At 47.4% G+C, this 21,991-nt stretch overlaps 1 protein-coding gene across 1 annotated transcript in view; it reads left to right on the plus strand.

The window, feature by feature from the left end:
* The window catches only part of LOC139756226 (uncharacterized), a 252,544-nt gene that overhangs the window by 17,023 nt on the left and 213,530 nt on the right, over positions 1 to 21,991 (plus strand). The window contains exons 2-8 of the mRNA XM_071675383.1: positions 7,861 to 8,855; positions 16,278 to 16,365; positions 16,682 to 16,744; positions 17,529 to 17,655; positions 18,776 to 18,838; positions 20,219 to 20,532; positions 21,062 to 21,244. Of these exons, the coding sequence (XP_071531484.1) occupies positions 7,894 to 8,855; positions 16,278 to 16,365; positions 16,682 to 16,744; positions 17,529 to 17,655; positions 18,776 to 18,838; positions 20,219 to 20,532; positions 21,062 to 21,244 (1,800 nt within the window). The 5' untranslated portion in view covers positions 7,861 to 7,893. The remainder of the gene's footprint in view (positions 1 to 7,860; positions 8,856 to 16,277; positions 16,366 to 16,681; positions 16,745 to 17,528; positions 17,656 to 18,775; positions 18,839 to 20,218; positions 20,533 to 21,061; positions 21,245 to 21,991) is intronic.

Consider the following 21,991-nt stretch of genomic DNA (forward strand, 5'->3'; position numbering starts at 1 on the left):
GAGTGGTACAGGATCAGTATGGTACAGGGTTCTCCATCATCACCTGGCCACTCCACCAGTCCTCCTCGCTCCTCCATCATTACCTGGCCACTCCACCAGTCCTCCCGGCTCCTCCATCATCACCTGGACACTCCACCAGTCCTCCCGGCTCCTCCATCATCACCTGGACACTCCACCAGTCCTCCCGGCTCCTCCATCATCACCTGGCCACTCCACCAGTCCTCCCGGCTCCTCCATCATCACCTGGCCACTCCACCAGTCCTCCCGGCTCCTCCATCATCACCTGGCCACTCCACCAGTCCTCCCGGCTCCTCCATCATCACCTGGCCACTCCACCAGTCCTCCCGGCTCCTCCATCATCACCTGACCACTCCACCAGTCCTCCCGGCTCCTCCATCATCACCTGGACACTCCACCAGTCCTCCCGGCTCCTCTATCATCACCTGGCCACTCCACCAGTCCTCCCGGCTCCTCCATCATCACCTGGCCACTCCACCAGTCCTCCCGGCTCCTCCATCATCACCTGGACACTCCACCAGTCCTCCCGGCTCCTCCATCATCACCTGACCACTCCACCAGTCCTCCCGGCTCCTCCATCATCACCTGGACACTCCACCAGTCCTCCCGACTCCTCCATCATCACCTGGACACTCCACCAGTCCTCCTCGCTCCTCCATCTTCACCTGGCCACTCCACCAAGTCCTCCCGGCTCCTCCATCATCACCTGGCCACTCCACCAAGTCCTCCCGGCTCCTCCATCATCACCTGGCCACTCCACCAGTCCTCCCGGCTCCTCCATCATTACCTGGCCACTCCACCAGTCCTCCCGGCTCCTCCATCATCACCTGGCCACTCCACCAGTCCTCCCGGCTCCTCCATCATCACCTGGCCACTCCACCAGTCCTCCCGGCTCCTCCATCATTACCTGGCCACTCCACCAGTCCTCCCGGCTCCTCCATCATCACCTGGCCACTCCACCAGTCCTCCCGGCTCCTCCATCATCACCTGGCCACTCCACCAGTCCTCCCGGCTCCTCCATCATCACCTGGCCACTCCACCAGTCCTCCCGGCTCCTCCATCATCACCTGGCCACTCCACCAGTCCTCCCGGCTCCTCCATCATCACCTGGCCACTCCACCAGTCCTCCCGGCTCCTCCATCATCACCTGGCCACTCCACCAGTCCTCCCGGCTCCTCCATCATCACCTGGACACTCCACCAGTCCTCCCGGCTCCTCCATCATCACCTGGCCACTCCACCAGTCCTCCCGGCTCCTCCATCATCACCTGACCACTCCACCAGTCCTCCCGGCTCCTCCATCATCACCTGGCCACTCCACCAGTCCTCCCGGCTCCTCCATCATCACCTGGCCACTCCACCAGTCCTCCCGGCTCCTCCATCATCACCTGGCCACTCCACCAGTCCTCCCGGCTCCTCCATCATCACCTGGCCACTCCACCAGTCCTCCCGGCTCCTCCATCATCACCTGGCCTCTCCACCAGTCCTCCCGGCTCCTCCATCATCACCTGGCCACTCCACCAGTCCTCCCGGCTCCTCCATCATCACCTGGCCACTCCACCAGTCCTCCCGGCTCCTCCATCATCACCTGACCACTCCACCAGTCCTCCCGGCTCCTCCATCATCACCTGGCCACTCCACCAGTCCTCCCGGCTCCTCCATCATCACCTGGCCACTCCACCAGTCCTCCCGGCTCCTCCATCATCACCTGGCCACTCCACCAGTCCCCTTGGCTGTTCTAGCAGTATTCCCGCCACCTACACATGTCTCGGAGCAGACACTCAAGACCTTCTTACCGATCAATGAGGTGATGGACGGTGGGGACGGGGGCCCCGTGACCCTTCTGGTTATGGGGTAGGGGATGGGTCCCAGAATGGCCAGCCTTTCCTGGGGGGTCCCAGTCTGGCCTGCCTCCTGGTTATGGGGAAGGGGATCCCATTCTGGCCTGCCTCTCCTGGTTATGGGGGAGGGGGTCCCAGTCTGGCCTGCCTCTCCTGGTTAAGGGGGAGGGGGTCCCAGTCTGGCCTGCATCTCCTGGTTATGGGGGAGGGGGTCCCAGTCTGGCCTGCCTCTCCTGGTTAAGGGGGAGGGGGTCCCAGTCTGGCCTGCCTCTCCTGGTTATGGGGGAGGGGGTCCCAGTCTGGCCTGCCTCTCCTGGTTAAGGGGTAGGGGGTCTTAGTCTGGCCTGCCTCTCCTGGTTATGGGGTAGAAGGTCCCAGTCTGGCCTGCCTCTCCTGGTTATGGGGGAGGGGGTCCCAGTCTGGCCTGCCTCTCCTGGTTATGGGGGAGGGGGTCCGAGTCTGGCCTGCCTCTCCTGGTTATGGGGTAGGAGGTCCCAGTCTGGCCTGCCTATCCTGGTTATGGTGGAGGGGGTCCCAGTCTGGCCTGCCTTTCCTGGTTATGGGGGAGGGGGTCCCAGTCTGGCCTGCCTCTCCTGGTTATGGTGGAGGGGGTCCCAGTCTGGCCTGCCTCTCCTGGTTAAGGGGGAGGATGTCCCAGTCTGGCCTGCCTCTCCTGGTTATGGGGGAGGGGGTCCCAGTCTGGCCTGCCTCTCCTGGTTATGGTGGAGGGGGTCCCAGTCTGGCCTGCCTCTCCTGGTTAAGGGGGAGGATGTCCCAGTCTGGCCTGCCTATCCTGTTTAAGGGGGAGTGGGTCCCAGTCTGGCCTGCCTCTCCTGGTTATGGGGTAGGGGGTCCCAGTCTGGCCTGCCTTTCCTGGTTATGGGGTAGAAGGTCCCAGTCTGGCCTGCCTCTCCTGGTTATGGGGGAAGGGGGTCCGAGTCTGGCCTGCCTCTCCTGGTTATGGGGGAGGGTCCCAGTCTGGCCTGCCTCTCCTGGTTATGGGGGAGGGGGTCCCAGTCTGGCCTGCCTCTCCTGGTTATGAGGGAGGGTCCCAGTCTGGCCTGCCTCTCCTGGTTATGGGGGAGGGGGTCCCAGTCTGGCCTGCCTCTCCTGGTTATGGGGTAGGGGGGCCCAGTCTGACCTGCCTCTCCTGGTTATGGGGGAGGGGGTCCCAGTCTGGCCTGCCTCTCCTGTTTATGGGGTAGGGGGGCCCAGTCTGGCCTGCCTCTCCTGGTTATGGGGGAGGGGGTCCCAGTCTGGCCTGCCTCTCCTGGTTATGGGGGAGGGGGTCTTAGTCTGGCCTGCCTCTCCTGGTTATGGGGGAGGGGGTCCCAGTCTGGCCTGCCTCTCCTGGTTATGGGGAGGGGTTCCTGGTCTGGCCTATGCCTCTCCTGGTTAAGGGGGAGGGGGTCCCAGTCTGGCCTGCCTCTCCTGGTTAAGGGGGAGGATGTCCCAGTCTGGCCTGCCTATCCTGGTTAAGGGGGAGGGGGTCTAGTCTGGCCTGCCTCTCCTGGTTATGGGGTAGGGGGTCCCAGTCTGGCCTGCCTCTTCTGGTTATGGGGAGGGGTTCCTGGTCTGGCCTATGCCTCTCCTGGTTATGGGGAGGGGGTCCCAGTCTGGCCTTCTTCTCCTGGTTAAGGGGGAGGTGGTCTTAGTCTGGCCTGCCTCTCCTGGTTATGGGGGAGGGGGTCCCAGTCTGGTCTGCCTCTCCTGGTTAAGGGGGAGGGGGTCCCAGTCTGGCCTGCCTCTCCTGGTTAAGGGGGAGGATGTCCCAGTCTGGCCTGCCTATCCTGGTTAAGGGGGAGGGGGTCTTCGTCTGGCCTGCCTCTCCTGGTTAAGGGGTAGGGGGTCCCAGTCTGGCCTGCCTCTCCTTGTTATGCCTGCCTATCCTGGTTAAGGGGGAGGGGGTCTTAGTCTGGCCTGCCTCTCCTGGTTATGGGGTAGGGGGTCCCAGTCTGGCCTGCCTCTCCTTGTTATGGGGAGGGGTTCCTGGTCTGGCCTATGCCTCTCCTGGTTATGGGGTAGGGGGTCCCAGTCTGGCCTTCTTCTGGTTAAGGGGGAGGTGGTCTTAGTCTGGCCTGCCCCTCCTGGTTATGGGGGAGGGGGTCCCAGTCTGGTCTGCCTCTCCTGGTTAAGGGGGAGGGGGTCCCAGTCTGGCCTGCCTCTCCTGCTTATGGGGAGGGGATCCTGGTCTGGCCTATGCCTCTCCTGGTTAAGGGGGAGGGGGTCCCAGTCTGGCCTGCCTCTCCTGGTTATGGGGGAGGAGGTTCCAGTCTGGCCTGCCTCTCCTGGTTATGGGGGAGGGGGTTCCAGTCTGGCCTGCCTCTCCTGGTTATGGGGGAGGGGATCGTGGTCTTGCCTGCCTCTCCTGGTTATGGGGGAGGGGGTCCCAGTCTGGCCTGCCTCTCCTGGTTATGGGGGAGGGGGTCCCAGTCTGGCCTGCTTCTCCTAGTTATGGGGGAGGGGGTCCCAGTCAGGCCTGCCTCTCCTGGTTATGGGGGAGGGGTTCCCGGTCTGGCCTGCCTCTCCTGGTTATGGGGGAGAGGTTCCAGTCTGGCCTGCTTCTCCTGGTTATGGGGGAGATGATCGCAGTCTGGCCTGCCTCTCCTGGTTATAGGGTAGGTGGTCCCAGTCTGGCCTGCCTCTCCTGGTTATGGGGGAGGGGGTCCCAGTCTGGCCTGCCTCTCCTGGTTATGGGGGAGGGGGTCCCAGTCTGGCCTGCCTCTACTGGTTATGGGGGAGGGGGTCCCAGTCTGGCCTGCCTCTCCTGGTTATGGGGGAGGAGGTTCCAGGCTGGCCTGCCTTTCCTGGTTATGGGGGAGGGGGTCCCAGTCTGGCCTGCCTCTCCTGGTTATGGGAGAGGGGTCCCAGTCTGGCCTGCCTCTCCTGGTTATAGGGTAGGGGATCCCAGTCTGGCCTGCCTCTCCTGGTTATGGGGGAGGGTCCCAGTCTGGCCTGCCTCTCCTGGTTATAGGGTAGGGGGTTCCAGTCTGGCCTTCCTCTCCTGGTTATGGGGGAGGGGTCCCAGTCTGGCCTGCCTCTCCTGGTTATGAGGGAGAGGTTCCAGTCTGGCCTGCCTCTCCTGGTTATGGGGTAGGAGATTCCAGTCTGCTCTGCTTCTGGTTATGGGGAGGGGGTCCCAGTCTGGCCTGCCTCTCCTGGTTATGGGGGAGGGGTCTTAGTCTGGCCTGCCTCCTGGTTAAGGGGGAGGGGGTCCCAGTCTGGCCTGCCTCTCCTGGTTAAGAGGGAGGGGGTCCGAGTCTGGCCTGCCTCTACTGGTTATGGGGGAGGGGATCCCAGTCTGGCCTGCCTCTCCTGGTTATGGGGGAGGGGGTCTTAGTCTGGCCTGCCTCTCCTGGTTATTGGGGAGGGGTTCCCAGTCTGGCCTGCCTCTCCTGGTTAAGGGGAGGATGTCCCAGTCTGGCCTGCATCTCCTGGTTATGGGGGAGGGGGTCCCAGTCTGGCCTGCCTCTCCTGGTTAAGGGGGAGGGGGACCCAGTCTGGCCTGCCTCTCCTGGTTATGGGGAGGGGGTTCCAGTCTGGCCTGCCTCTCCTGGTTATGGGGGAGGAGGTCCCAGTCTGGCCTGCCTCTCCTGGTTATGGGGGAGGGGGTCCCAGTCTGGCCTGCCTCTCCTGGTTATGGGGAGGGGGTCCCAGTCTGGCCTGCTTCTCCTGGTTATGGGGGAGGGGGTCCCAGTCTGGCCTGCCTCTCCTGGTTATGGGGGAGGGGGTCCCAGTCTGGCCTGCCTCTCCTGGTTATGGGGGAGGGGGTCCCAGTTTGGCCTGCCACTCCTGGTTATGGGGTAGTGGGGCCCAGTCTGGCCTGCCTCTCCTGGTTATGGGGAGGGGGTCTCAGTCTGGCCTGCCTCTCCTGGTTATGGGGAGGGGTTCCTGGTCTTGCCTGCCTCTCCTGGTTATGGTGGAGGGGGTCCCGGTCTGGCCTGCCTCTCCTGGTTATGGGGTAGAGGTTCTTGGTCTGGTCTGCCTCTCCTGGTTATGGGGAGGGTGTCCTGGTCTGGCCTGCCTCTCCTGGTTATGGGGAGGGGGTCCTGGTCTGGCCTATGCCTCTCCTGGTTATGGGGGAGGGGGTCCCAGTCTGGTTTGCCTCTCCTGGTTACGAGGGAGGGGGTCCCAGTCTGGCCTGCATCTCCTGGTTATGAGGGAGAGGTTCCAGTCTGGCCTGCCTCTTCTGATTATGGGCTAGGAGGTTCCAGTCTGCTCTGCTTCTGGTTATGGGGGAGGGGGTCCCAGTCTCTCCTGCCTCTCCTGGTTATGAGGGAGGGTCCCAGTCTGGCCTGCCTCTCCTGGTTATGGGGGAGGGGGTCCCAGTCTGGCCTGCCTCTCCTGGTTATGGGGGAGGGGGTCCCAGTCTGGCCTGCCTCTCCTGGTTATGGGGGAGGGGATCCCAGTCTGGCCTGCCTCTCCTGGTTATGGGGGAGGGGGTCCCAGTCTGGCCTGCCTCTCCTGGTTATGAGGGAGGGGGTCCCAGTCTGGCCTGCCTCTCCTGGTTATGGGGTAGGAGATTCCGCTGATGATACAGCGCTGGCGGCTGATTCATGTGAGAAACTGCAAAAGCTGGTGACTGAGTTTGGTAAAGTGTGTGAAAGAAGAAAGCTGAGAGTAAATGTGAATAAGAGCAAGGTTGTTAGGTTCAGTAGGGTTGAGGGACAAGTCAATTGGGAGGTAACTTTGAATGGAGAAAAACTGGAGGAAGTGAAGTGTTTTAGATATCTGAGAGTGGATTTGGTAGCGGATGGAACCACAGAAGCGGAAGTGAATCATAGGGTAGGGGAGGGGGCGAAAGTTCTGGGAGCGTTGAAGAATGTATGGAAGTCGAGAACATTATCTTGGAAAGCAAAAATGGGTATGTTTGAAGGAATAGTGGTTCCAACAATGTTATATGGTTGCGAGGCGTGGCCTATAGATAGAGTTGTGCAGAGGAGGGTGGATGTGCTGGAAATGAGATGTTTGAGGACAATGTGTGGTGTGAGGTGGTTTGATCGAGTAAGTAATGTAAAGGCAAGAGAGATGTGTGGTAATAAAAAGAGTGTGGTTGAGAGAGCAGAAGAGGGTGTTTTGAAATGCTTTGGTCACATGGAGAGAATGAGTTAGGAAAGATTGACCAAGAGGATATATGTGTCAGAGGTGGAGGGAACAAGGAGAAGTGGGAGACCAAATTGGAGGTGGAAAGATGGAGTGAAAAAGATTTTGAGAGATCGGGGCCTGAACATGCAGGAGGGTGAAAGGCGTGCAAGGAATAGAGTGAATTGGAACGTTGTGGTATACTGGGGTCAACGTGCTGTCAGTGGAGTGAACCAGGGCATGTGAAGCGTCTGGGGTAAACCACGGAAAGTTCTGTGGGGCCTGGATGTGGAAAGGGAGCTGTGTTTTCTGTGCATTATACATGACAGCTAGAGACTGAGTGTGAATGAATGTGGCCTTTGTTGTCTTTTCCTAGCACTACCTCTGCACATGAGGTGGGAGGGGGTTGTTATTTCATGTGTGGCGAGGTGGCGATGGGAATGAATAAAGGCAGACAGTATGAATTATGTACATGTGTGTATATATGTTTATGTCTGTGTGTGTATATATATGTATACGTTGAGATGTATAGGTATGTATATTTGCGTGTGTGGACGTGTGTATATGCATGTGTATGTGGGTGGGTTGGGCCATTCTTTCGTCTGTTTCCTTGCGCTACCTCGCTAACACAGGAGACAGCGACAAAGCAAAATGATACTAATAATAATAATATTATTATTATTATTATTATTATTATTATTATTATTATTATTTTTATTATTATTATTATTATTATTATTTTTGTTATTGTTAATCTTATCATTAACTAAAATAAATTATGTATTGATTAAATTATGGTGATAATGATGCTGAAGTATCTCTTAGAAAACAGATTATCTTTAAATTTTGGTGAATTGAAACTTTTTTTCTTATTTTTGGTATGTGTAAAGAAAGTATTTAACATGTTGGTAATGTTGCAGGGAATGTTGATGACTTGAGATTTGGAGTGTACCATGGTGTTTGTAGCAGCCAGCAGATGGTGCTGGGTTGGATTGGCTGCACTGCTTTTGCTCCATGTCATCCCTTCCTACACTCATCAAGTCCAAGACCAACAGTCCTTGTCTCAGAATCATGATGCACCACAACAGCGCTATCTCAGGCCCAAGGCCACTAAGACACTGCACTCGACATCCCTTGGGAGCTCTTGGTTGGAAGATTTGGGAGGTCATTACCAGACACACTTCCCACCTGCCACCACCCCCCGCAGGACCCCCAGTCATCCTACTGAGAGCAATCTTGGATACAGTCGTCAGGAAACTACCACTTACAACTCTGAACACTATCGCTGGGTTGATCCTGTGAATGACTTTGGGCAAGATCATAGAGAGCACTCCAGATATGACTCTACTGTCTATCAGAAAGCAGCAAGGCAGGATGCCAGGCACCAGTATGATGTTCACAATCATCATCAGGAGCAAAACAATCTATACACTACAAATCTTCAGCCTCCACAGCCATACCCCCAACAGGAACCTTATTCCTCACAGCATGGCCAATTATTCACAGGCCATCAGCAGATGTTTCTCCCACATCAAAATTTGGCATTGCAGGGTGAGGCTCACCTTGTTGGTAACCATACACTACAACCACAACAAACCCTGGCTCATACAATCTTACACAGTGGCCACCACAGTGATATGAGCTCCACAGCTGCCCCACATCACCATGAGAACAGCATCCCTCAGAACCACTCAGCTGTACTTAATAATCAGCAGGACTCAGTGTTGGACAGGAAAGAAGGAGCTTCAGTATCAGCCACCAGATCACAGCAGGAGCTTGGAAACAGTGATAGCAGTAGGCAGAGGGAAGTATACACTGGCCAGCGTCCCTCACGCTCATCTGGCGGGGACAAAAAGCGGCCAAATATTCTGCTTATCATGACTGATGATCAGGATGTAGATCTGGGTAAGTTCTTGTGACTAATTACCATTTACTGGTTAACTATTTACATCTGGAGATAAGCAGTGCTCTTTCCTTATGCCTTTGGGCTTATGTTTACAATGCTTGCAACATAAACTAGTGATTTTTATCATTTTTGGTGTAGAAGATAATGGATCAAGGGAATAGAGTCTTACCAGTTAGGTTATTTTCATTAAGTTTCATGCGAATAGTTTAGCAGATGAATATGCACAAGTATTGTGATACATCCCTAGGAAAGGTAAATACCTGGTGAATCTTTAGGGGTCTTCTACCCTTGCAGTCCTAAGGTTGCAATGACCTACCATAAGAAAAGAGAAAGTGGTCTTGTTGTAGCATTTTGATTATTCATGTAACTTCAATTTTCTTTTAATGATAGCATATTATTTTTTTAGCATTTGTTGTCTCCTCAGTATTCAGTTTCTTTACCTTGCCTGATTTGACCTTTCATTACTGTACTTTACTGGACATTGGCTTTGGAGATCTCCTACTGCTTGGCCTGAAGACAAATTGCTGTGTTGCTTAGCTGCTTAGTGAAGCTGTTGCAGGCTGTGGCTTGCAGGCCAGAGTAATGACTATATCTTGGCTGATATGGCACATATTGTAGATACATAGATATAGATACATCTTGGCTGATATGGTTGGCTGATATGGCACATATTGTAGATACTTAGATATAGGGCCTAGAATTGCTCTACTGTACACCCCATGGGGTTTCTAATGGTTGCAGGCAGTGTGCTGAATAACCTTGACTGGATGATTAAAGATGTTTTAACATATTTGGTGTATTGCTCCTTTTGATATTTTTTCATACTTATTTACCATTTCCTGCTTCAATGAGGTAAACATCTAGCACAGATGTGACAGCTGTCTCCTTTGCTTGTAATGATAAGTAAAAAAAACATGCTTTTTGTTATTTTTGTTATTACTTCACTCATTATTTATTTATCATACTTTGTCGCTGTGTCCCGCGTTAGCGAGGTACTGCAAGGAAACAGATGAAAGAATTGCCCAACCCACCCACATACATATGTATATACATACACGTCCGCACACGCACACATACATACCTATACATCTCAACGTATACATATATATATACACACACAGACATATATTTTTTTTTTTTTTTTTTTTTTTTTTGCTTTGTCGCTGTCTCCCGCGTTTGCGAGGTAGCGCAAGGAAACAGACGAAAGAAATGGCCCAACCCACCCCCATACACATGCCTTGATTTAATCCACTGACAGCACGTCAACCCCGGTATACCACATCGCTCCAATTCACTCTATTCTTTGCCCTCCTTTCACCCTCCTGCATGTTCAGGCCCCAATCACTCAGAATCTTTTTCACTCCATCTTTCCACCTCCAATTTGGTCTCCCACTTCTCCTCGTTCCCTCCACCTCTGACACATATATCCTCTTGGTCAATCTTTCCTCACTCATTCTCTCCATGTGCCCAAACCATTTCAAAACACCCTCTTCTGCTCTCTCAACCACGCTCTTTTTATTTCCACACATCTCTCTTACCTTTAAGTTACTTACTCGATCAAACCACCTCACACCACACATTGTCCTCAAACATCTCATTTCCAGCACATCCACCCTCCTGTGCACAACTCTATCCGTAGCCCACGCCTCGCAACCATACAACATTGTTGGAACCACTATTCCTTCAAACATACCAATTTTTGCTTTCCAAGATAATGTTCTCGACTTCCACACATTCTTCAATGCTCCCAGGATTTTCGCCCCCTCCCCCACCCTATGATTCACTTCCGCTTCCATGGTTCCATCCGCTGCCAGATCCACTCCCAGATATCTAAAACACTTTACTTCCTCCAGTTTTTCTCCATTCAAACTTACCTCCCAATTGACTTGACCCTCAACCCTACTGTACCTAATAACCTTGCTCTTATTCACATTTCCTCTTAACTTTCTTCTTTCACACACTTTACCAAACTCAGTCACCAGCTTCTGCAGTTTCTCACATGAATCAGCCACCAGCGCTGTATCATCAGCAAACAACAACTGACTCACTTCCCAAGCTCTCTCATCCACAACAGACTTCATACTTGCCCCTCTTTCCAAAACTCTTGCATTCACCTCCCTAACAACCCCATCCATAAACAAATTAAACAACCATGGAGACATCACACACCCCTGCTGCAAACCTACATTCACTGAGAACCAATCACTTTCCTCTCTTCCTACACGTACACATGCCTTACATCCTCGATAAAAACTTTTCACTGCTTCTAACAACTTGCCTCCCACACCATATATTCTTAATACCTTCCACAGAGCATCTCTATCAACTCTATCATATGCCTTCTCCAGATCCATAAATGCTACATACAAATCCATTTGCTTTTCTAAGTATTTCTCACATACATTCTTCAAAGCAAACACCTGATCCACACATCCTCCACCACTTCTGAAACCACACTGCTCTTCCCCAATCTGATGCTCTGTACATGCCTTCACCCTCTCAATCAATACCCTCCCATATAATTTACCAGGAATACTCAACAAACTTATACCTCTGTAATTTGAGCACTCACTCTTATCCCCTTTGCCTTTGTACAGTGGCACTATGCACACATTCCGCCAATCCTCAGGCACCTCACCATGAGTCATACATACATTAAATAACCTTACCAACCAGTCAACAATACAGTCACCCCCTTTTTTAATAAATTCCACTGCAATACCATCCAAACCTGCTGCCTTGCCGGCTTTCATCTTCCGCAGAGCTTTTACTACCTCTTCTCTGTTTACCAAATCATTTTCCCTATATTATTATTATACTGAATAATATTATTATACTGAATTGCTGTTTCCCCCGTCAGTGAGGTAGCATCAGGAAACAGATGAAGAATGGCCCATCCACTTGTATACACATATGTAGACATAAATGCCCATACATGCACATATACATACATATACATATATATATGTCACCATATATACATACACATACAGACATATACATATATGCATATATACTTAGTCATACTTGCTTGCCTTTATCCATTCCTGGTGCTACCCCGCCCCACAGGAAACAGCATCGTTACCCCTTGCTTCAGCAAGTTAGCACTAGGGAAACAGACAAAAAAGGCCACATTCATACACATTCTCTAGCTGCCATGTGTAATGCACCGAGACCACAGCTCCTTATCCACATCCAGGCCTCACATACCTTTCTATAGTTTACCCCAGATGTTTCACATGCCCTGGTTCATTCCATTGAGAGCACGTCGACCCCAGTATACCACATCGTTCCAATTCACTCTATTCCTTGCACACCTTTCACTCTCCTGTATATTCAGGCCATGATCACTCATAAGCTTTTTCACTCCTTCCTTCCACCTCCAATTTGGTCCCTTGCTTATTGTTTCCTCCATCTCTGACACATATATCCTCTTTGTCAATCTTTCTTCACTCATTCTCTCCGTATGTCCACACCATTCCAACACACCCTCTTCTGCTCTCTCAACCACACCCTTATATCCCTTCTCTAAGAAACACACAAAGTGCCAAACTAAAGAGAAGTTAATTTCTTTCAGAAACTACTAAAGAAAATGACTATTTGATAAATCTTAGGATGGTAAAACTTCTGTATTCCAAAATGCTTGGGGGAAAAAGCTGTACTGCTTAAGAAAACTTTTGGTTACTCAAGGGTTTTTAGTATATTAGATGATATCACTGTGTAACAAAATTTTTGTTCCTGGGTAATAAGTGTTATTTCCTAATTGCTTATGTGTAATAAGTAGAGAAAAAGGCTGTTATTCTCTTCAGAGTTTGCTTTTGTAACAAGGATAATGTTTTGAAATTTACCTATTTCCAATTGACTCGGTGAATTTTGAAATTTTCATTCACATGAAATCAGAAAAACAACAACATATGAATCAAAATTAACAAGTATTTACACTATTGTCAAACAAAAGTGATCACAAAAGAATTTGGGGTGAGTAGTTTTTTGAAATTTGCAATTGTACTGTAAATCACTTTCACAACAATCAAACATCAAATATGATCTGCCATCGTGTTCTCATCATATGTTCCTTGGTAGCGCTTGCCTTGCTCCCCTGAATATGCTCTCATGTTCTCTTGAATTTATCAAGATGAGTGTCAACAATATGTACTTTGAGGGACATCCTTCAGCCCATTTTGCCATAGGTCTTCACTTTAGTCTCTTTACATAGTTTTCAGCCTTGTGATTGCCCAGGAAACCCCGAACCACTATGACAAAGCTGTACCAAGCTGCTTTCTCCTTCCTAGTGTGGTTCTTGGGAAATTCCTTGCACACCAGGAGCTTTATCTGTGGTCTGACGAAGACACCAGTTTTGACCTTTGTCTCAGACTGCTTAGGGAAGAAGTCCTGAAGGTACTTGAAGGCTGCAGAATCATTATCTAGAGCTGTGACAAATTGCTTCATAAACCCTAATTTTATGCACAGTGAAGGTCTGGATACGTGATAGCAGGTGCATTCTTGCCGATCCGATGTTAGGAAGGGTCCACCATGCAGAAATAGCAACTGGTTGAGTGGTCAGTGGGTTCCTGCCAAATTCTTAGGATAGCAAATTTCATGGCTCTTTTTCCCCTCTGTACCATCCTGCAAAAGAACAATATGAAATTGTAATTATGGAAAAAAAAATTATATATTTGTTTATAGATTTATTTCACCCATGACTAATTTGTAAGAGATTCTCTTAACGTATTCCATAGATGATATTTTTTGCAATATCATCGAAAATTTAGAAAAATTAAAATTAGAATTTTAAGTTTAGAATTCCAGAAAATGTTATAACATAAAGGTCTGCCATCCAAATGAGCACCAGATGTCTGTCTTACCTTCCAGAGTTTTTTGCAGTGCTCACAGGTGAAATGAGGTGCCCAGAATTTGTCTTGATCCCTGACAAGCATTCTGTGATATGCTTTGTAGGCCTTGCACATCTTAGCAGATGCTGATATGGAGTACTTTTTCACTCTTGTTTTGATGAATTGGCTGCAGACGTAGCAAAATATGTCTGCCAGATGCTTGCAGCCTCTAGATGCCATCTCAGAAAAAATGTATGGATATATATCCATTTATGCTGCTAGATCTAAACTAAGCTGATGGGCTTAAGGCCCATATATTTGTACTTCTATTTATATTACTGAAAGCTTTTAGAAAGTTCTATATCAGCTGCTAAGCACTGAATCTATCTGGAATGTTCTGAAAAATAGGTAAATTTCAAAATATTACTGTCCTGATCACAAAAGCAAAGTTTCAAGGTAATAATAGCCATTCTCTATACTTTTTAGACACATTACACGGGAACAAAAAAGTAAAAATTTGTTACACAAATTCAGAAATTGTAATATTCTAAAGTATTTTAATACTTATGAATATTTTAAAAAGAGAAATGTTAGTATATGTAAGCAAATGATGTTGAAGTCTTTCAAGAGTCCCACCTTGGACTCGCCCATAGCCAACCTCTTGCATAACTCTATCCTCTTTTTGAGGCTAAAAACATTACTTTTGTGCTTGTGCAAGATGTAGACAGTTTTGAGAAGTTGTCAGGCAATTGCTGACTATGCTTGAAAGGAGCCATGTCCACAGTAGTAATCCAGGGCATACCAAATACATAAATGTGCAAGACCAGCACACAACGCTGCACCAGAAAGCACATGGGAGACAGTACACTAATTGCTGCAGTGCATAGTTTGTGCAGTTTGAAATTTTTTTAATCTTGTTTGATTAATACCTGTAATCTTCTTTCACTAATGTACTATTGTACAAGTACCTGTATTTCATTTATTTACCTAATTTACGTATAGTATTTGTTTAAACTAGTCTGGTGACTGCAGTAATTTCAAGTTCCCTCACATAATTTTGTCCGGACTAAAAGAGGTGCTGAAGCATCAGTTGCCGGAAAATTCAGTGGTGTACCTGTATAGTACAAGTGTAAAAGACGTGATTACAGCCAGGCCAGTTCCCTGCTGTTCCCCTTTACTCTTCGGCACTACTCTGGGCAGGGCTGCACATTGATCGTATATATAATCAACCTGTTTGTAGACAGTTGCACCACTTGGATGTACAGCACATGAGGCACTGAGAATAGGCCTTTGATGCAAGATCCACATTAACTTGACATATCATTCTCCAGTCACAACAACATCCTTTACTGTAATATCTTCTGGGTACAGTATCCTCTGCTTTGAACAGCATAAATACTGTACATGTGACATCTGGACACACTGCTTTCCCCTCTTTTTAGGAAAACTTTTGCTATGTACATTACCTATTGTGTTTTGGGTTGATACCTTCATTATGTGAATTGTAAGTTTGTGAGTGGGTCACTGATTTCATTCCTTAGATGGTTACAGATTGGCTGAAGGCAAGCCCAGAAAAAAAGAGCAGCAGGTAAAATGGTTAGGTGATTGGTGAAGAATAGGAAAGGCCAGCTCTTCTTCTTGTGTTTGGAAGCACCTAATCCTGATTTTCCAAGATTCCAGAATATCTCCCATGCTTCCAGGGCAATGCCTCAGAGAGAAAAGGCTTTTAAGTTTTATAGAAAACATTTTCATATATTTTCTTTTTTTAAAATACTTTTTCTCACCTCATTTAGGCAGTGATAGGAAAAACTGACTAAGCCTTTGAAAGAATTCTTGCATGGTTCCTTCCTCTGTCCCCAATTTTATGAAGTTCATATGGGAGTGAAAGATATCCATCCTCCCACTCCTGGCCCTTTCATTCACATTTTAAACATTGTAGGAAAGTGTGGGTAGTATTTTTTTTTTTTTTCCACGAAAGGTGTCCATAAAATTTTTTTCCCCTGATGCCCATCAGATCTTGTTTCCACAGAAGGTGCCCCATACAGAATCTTGTTTCGACTGTAGGTTTCCCAATTAGATTTTTGTTTCCACAGTAAGTGACCCATACAGAATCTTGTTTCGACTGTAGGTTTCCCAAATAGATTTTTGTTTCCAAAAATAGGTGCCTACAGTTTTCTTTTTCCCCACAGTGGGTGTCCAAATACTTTTTTGTTTCCACATAGTGCCCCTACAAAATCTTGTTTCGACATTATGTTTCCCAAGTAGATTTTTGTTTCCACAGTAGATGCTCCATACAGATTCTTGTTTCCACAGTAGGTGCCCCAAATACATGTTTGTTTCTACAGTAGGTGACCTATAAAGAATCTTGTTTCCACAGTAGGTGTCCCAAATGGAATCTTGTTTCCACAGTAGATGCCTTAATGTTTTTTTCCAAAATAGGGTCCCAAAACTTTTTTTTTTTTCCACAGTAGGTGTCCCAAATACATTTTTGTTTCCGCAGTGGGTGTCCCTAATACATTTTTGTTTCCACAGTAGGTGTCCCAGATACATTTTTGTTTCCACAGTAGGTGTCCCAAATACATTTTTGTTTCCACAATAGATGCTCCATACAGATTCTTGTATCCACAGTAGGTGACCCATACAATTTTGTTCCACGTAGGTGCCCCATACAGATTCTTGTTTCCACAGTAGGTACCCCATATAGATTCTTGTTTCCACAGTAGGTGCCCCATACAGATTCTTGTGTCCACAGTAGGTGCCCCATACAGATTCCTGTTTCCATTGTAGGTACCCCATACAGATTCTTGTTTCCATTGTAGGTGACCCATACAGATTCTTGTTTCTGCTGTAGTACCCCATACAGATTCTTGTTTCACAATAGGTTTCCCCATACAGAATCATGTTTCACAATAGTAACCTATACAGATTCTTGTTTCCACAGTAGTTGACCATACAGATTCTTGTTTCACAGTAGGTTACCCAATACAATCTTTGTTTCCACAGCAGGTGACCATTAGAGATTCATGTTTCCACATAGATGCCCCATGCAGACATCTTGTTTCCACAGTAGGTGACCCATACAGATTTGTATCCACAGAAGATAACCCATACATTTTCTTGTTTCCACTGTAGTGATCCATACAGGTTCTTGTTTCCTTAGTAGATGGCCAATACAGATTCTGTATCACGGTAGGTGACCATACAGATTCTGTATCCACAGTAGTGCCTCATCAGATTCTTGTTTCCACTGTAGGTGACCCTATACAGATTCTTGTTTCACAGTAGGTGACCCAATACAGATTCTTATGTCCACAATAGGTGCCCATATACAGATTCTTGTTTCCACAGTAGGTGCCTACAGATTCTTGTTTCCACAGTAGGTGACCCATACAGATTCTTGTTTCCACAGTAGGTGCTCATACAGATTCTTGTTTCCACAGTAGTGCCCTACAGATTCTTGTTTCCGCAGTAGGTGATCCATACAGATTCTTGTTTCACAGTAGTGACCCATACAGATCCTTAGTTTCCACAGTAGGTGACTCATACAGATTCTTGTTCCACAGTAGGTGCCCCATACAGATTCTTGTGTCCACAGTAGGTGCCCCATACAGATTCCTGTTTCCATTGTAGGTACCCCATACAGATTCTTGTTTCCATTGTAGGTGACCCATACAGATTCTTGTTTCTGCTGTAGGTACCCCATACAGATTCTTGTTTCCACAATAGGTTTCCCATACAGAATCATGTTTCCACAATAGGTAACCTATACAGATTCTCGTTTCCATAGTAGTTACCCATACAGATTCTTGTATCCACAGTAGGTTACCCATACAGATCCTTGTTTCCACAGCAGGTGACCCATAGAGATTCATGTTTCCACAATAGATGCCCCATGCAGAATCTTGTTTCCACAGTAGGTGCCCCATACAGATTTCTGTATCCACAGAAGATAACCCATACAGATTCTTGTTTCCACTGTAGGTGATCCATACAGGTTCTTGTTTCCTTAGTAGATGGCCAATACAGATTCCTGTATCCACGGTAGGTGACCCATACAGATTCCTGTATCCACAGTAGGTGCCTCATACAGATTCTTGTTTCCACTGTAGGTGACCCATACAGATTCTTGTTTCCACAGTAGATGACCCATACAGATTCTTATGTCCACAATAGGTGCCCAATACAGATTCTTGTTTCCACAGTAGGTGCCCCATACAGATTCTTGTTTCCACAGTAGGTGACCCATACAGATTCTTGTTTCCACAGTAGGTGACTCATACAGATTCTTGTTTCCACAGTAGGTGCCCCATACAGATTCTTGTTTCCGCAGTAGGTGATCCATACAGATTCTTGTTTCCACAGTAGGTGACCCACACAGATCCTTATTTCCACAGTAGGTGACTCATACAGATTCTTGTTTCCACAGCAGGTGACCCATACAGATTCTTGTTTCCACAGTAGGTGACCCATACAGATTCTTTTATCCACTGTAGGTGATCCATACAGATTCTTGTTTCCACAGTAGGTGACCCATACAGATCCTTGTTTCCACCGTAGGTGACCCATACAGATTCTTGTTTCCACAGTAGGTGACCCATACAGATTCTTGTTTCCACAGTAGGTGACCCATACAGATCCTTGTTTCCACCGTAGGTGACCCATACAGATTCTTGTTTCCACAGCAGGTGACCCATACAGATTCTTGTTTCCACAGTAGGTGACCCATACAGATTCTTGTTTCCGCAGTAGGTGATCCATACAGATTCTTGTTTCCACAGTAGGTGACCCATACAGATCCTTGTTTCCACCGTAGGTGACCCATACAGATTCTTGTTTCCACAGTAGGTGACCCATACAGATTCTTGTTTCCACAGTAGGTGCCCCATACAGATCCTTGTTTCCACTACAGGTGAACCATAGAGATTCATGTATCCACAGTAGGTGCCCCATACAGATTCTTGTATCCACTGTAGGTGACCCATACAGATTCTTGTATCCACTGTAGGTGACTCATACAGATTCTTGTTTCCATAGTAGTTACCCATACAGATCCTTGTTTCCACAGCAGGTGACCCATATAGATTCTTGTTTCCACAGTAGGTGCCCCATACAGATTCCTCTATCCACAGGAGGTGACCCATACAGATTTCTGTATCCACAGTAGGTGACCCATGCACATTCTTGTATCCACAATAGGTGATCCATACAGATCCTTGTTTCCACAGTAGGTGACATATACAGATCCTTGTTTCCACTGAGAGGTGACCCATAGAGATTCATGTATCCGCAGTAGGTGACCCATACAGATTCCTGTATCCACAGTAGGTGACCCATACAGATTCTTGTCTCCACAGTAGGTGACCCATACAGATTCTTGTTTCCACAGTAGATGACCCATACAGATTCTTATGTCCACAATAGGTGCCCCATACAGATTCTTGTTTCCACAGTAGGTGACCCATACAGATTCTTGTTTCCACAGTAGGTGCCCCATACAGATTCTTGTATCCACAGTAGGTGCTCCATACAGATCCTTGTTTCCACAGTAGGTGACCCATACAGATTCTTGTATCAATAGTAGGTGCCCCATACAGATCCTTGTTTCCACAGTAGGTGACTCATACAGATTCTTGTTTCCATAGTAGTTACCCATACAGATCCTTGTTTTCACAGCAGGTGACCCATACAGATTCTTTTATCAATAGTAGGCGCTCCATACAAATCCTTGTTTCCACAGCAGGTGACCCATACAGATTCTTGTATCAATAGTAGGTGCTCCATACAGATCCTTGTTTCCACAGTAGGTGACCCATACAGATTCTTGTATCAATAGTAGGTGCTCCATACAGATCCTTTTTTTCCACAGTAGGTGACCCATACAGATTCTTGTATCAATAGTAGGTGCTCCATACAGATCCTTTTTTTCCACAGTAGGTGACCCATACAGATTCTTGTATCAATAGTAGGTGCTCCATACAGATCCTTGTTTCCACAGTAGGTGACCCATACAGATTCTTGTATCAATAGTAGGTGCTCCATACAGATCCTTTTTTTCCACAGTAGGTGACCCATACAGATTCTTGTATCAATAGTAGGTGCTCCATACAGATCCTTGTTTCCACAGTAGGTGACCCATACAGATTCTTGGGTCCACAGTAGGTGCCCCTTACAGATTCTTGTTTCCACAGTAGGTGACCCATACAGATTCTTGTATCAATAGTAGGTGCTCCATACAGATCCTTGTTTCCACAGTAGGTGCTCCATACAGATCCTTGTTTCCACTGTAGGTGACCCATACAGATTCTTGGGTCCACAGTAGGTGCCCCTTACAGATTCTTGTGTCCACAGTAGGTGACCCATACAGATTCTTGTGTCCACAGTAAGTGACCCATACAGATTCTTGTTTCCACAGTAGGTGACCCATACAGATTCTTGTGTCCACAATAGGTGCCCCATACAGATTCTTGTTTCCACAATAGTTGACCTATGCAGATTCTTGTTTCCACAGTAGGTGACCCATACATATTCTTGTTTCAACAGTAGGTTACCCATATAGATTATCGTTTCTGAATGGGTCACCTACTGTGGAAACAAGAATCTATGGGGCACCAATTGTAGAAAAAAGAATCTGTATGGGGCACCTACTGTGGAAACAAGAATCTGCACGGGGCACCTACTGTGGATACAAGAATCTGTATGGGTCACCTACTGTGGAAACAAGAATCTGCATGGGGCACCTACTGTGGATACAAGAATCTGTATGGGGCACCTATTGTGGAAACAAGAATCTGTATGGGTCACCTACTGTGGAAACAAGAATCTGCATGGGGCACCTACTGTGGAAACAAGAATCTGTATGGGTCACCTACTGTGGAAACAAGAATCTGCATAGGTCAACTATTGTGGAAACAAGAATCTGTATGGGGCACCTACTGTGGAAACAAGAATCTGCATAGGTCAACTATTGTGGAAACAAGAATCTGTATGGGGCACCTACTGTGGAAACAAGAATCTGTATGGGTCACCTACTGTGGAAACAAGATTCTGTATGGGGCACCTACTGTGGAAACAAGAATCTGTATGGGTCACCTACTGTGGAAACAAGAATCTGCATGGGGCACCTATTGTAGAAAAAAGAATCTGTGTGGGGCACCTATTGTGGAAATGATAATCTGTTTAGGGCACCTACCGTGGAAACAAGAATTTTTATGGTGCACTTACAGTGGAAACATGAGTCTGCATGGGGCACCCACTGTGGAAACAAAAATGTGCATGGGGCACCAATTGTAGGAACAAGAAACTGTATGGGGCACCTATTGTGGAAATGATCTGTATGGGGCACTTACTGTGGAAACAAGAATCTGTATGGGGCACCAATTGTAGGAAGAAGAATCTATATGGGGCACCTATTGTGGAAATATTCTGTATGGGCCACTTGCTGTGGAAACAAAAATCTGTATGGGTCAACTGATGTGGAAACAAGAATTTGTATGGGGCACCTACAGTGGAAACAAGAATCTGTATGGAGCACCTACGGTGGAAACAAGAATCTATATGGGGCACTTAGTGAGGAAACGATAATCTATATGTGGCACTTACTGTGGTAACAAGAATCTGTATGAGACACCTACTATGGAAACAAGAATCTGTATGGGTCACCTACTGTGGAAACAAGGCCAACAAACCTGTTGCTGCTATTGTCATAGCGATTGCTTTTAAGTATGGTTGTTTAAATAAAACGCTTGTAAAATCAGACCAAATTTGTAGAATTTATCAGTTTTTATTGATTCTGTGGCTGTTTACATTCTTCAAACTTTGATACTCATTTTGTTTTTTTTAGAATCTGAATTTGGCATGGTCATTACTTTTATTCTTAACATATATATATAGCAAGATAGCCCATGCAGAGTCTTGTCTAAAGACAGAGAAGTCCTGAAAATGGCTGTGATGTAGCATTACAACTTTTGGATTAAGATTTAGTCAACTGAATTCACTGTTTGAAAATATTAGGATGACAAAATCAGCATTTGTTTTTCCTACTATAGCAAAAAATGATGACAAAATCAGCATTTGTTTTTCCTACTATAGCAAAAATGAAGTATGGATTGTGTCACTTCATTGCATATAACTTGAGTGACTGTTTCATTATCTGACACTACAAGAGCAAAATTGCATTGCAAGTGCATGTGGTCTTGGAATTATCTGGGAGAAGGTGTTATTAAAGGTTTTTAGCTTGGTGAATGTAGCTTGACCCTGGCAGCTGTTAGGTATAAAGCCCAAACAACCAATCAACCATCTGAAATTTATTTTCTT

This window comes from Panulirus ornatus, chromosome 21, assembly GCF_036320965.1.
Source record: "Panulirus ornatus isolate Po-2019 chromosome 21, ASM3632096v1, whole genome shotgun sequence".
Classification (NCBI taxonomy): domain Eukaryota; kingdom Metazoa; phylum Arthropoda; class Malacostraca; order Decapoda; family Palinuridae; genus Panulirus; species Panulirus ornatus.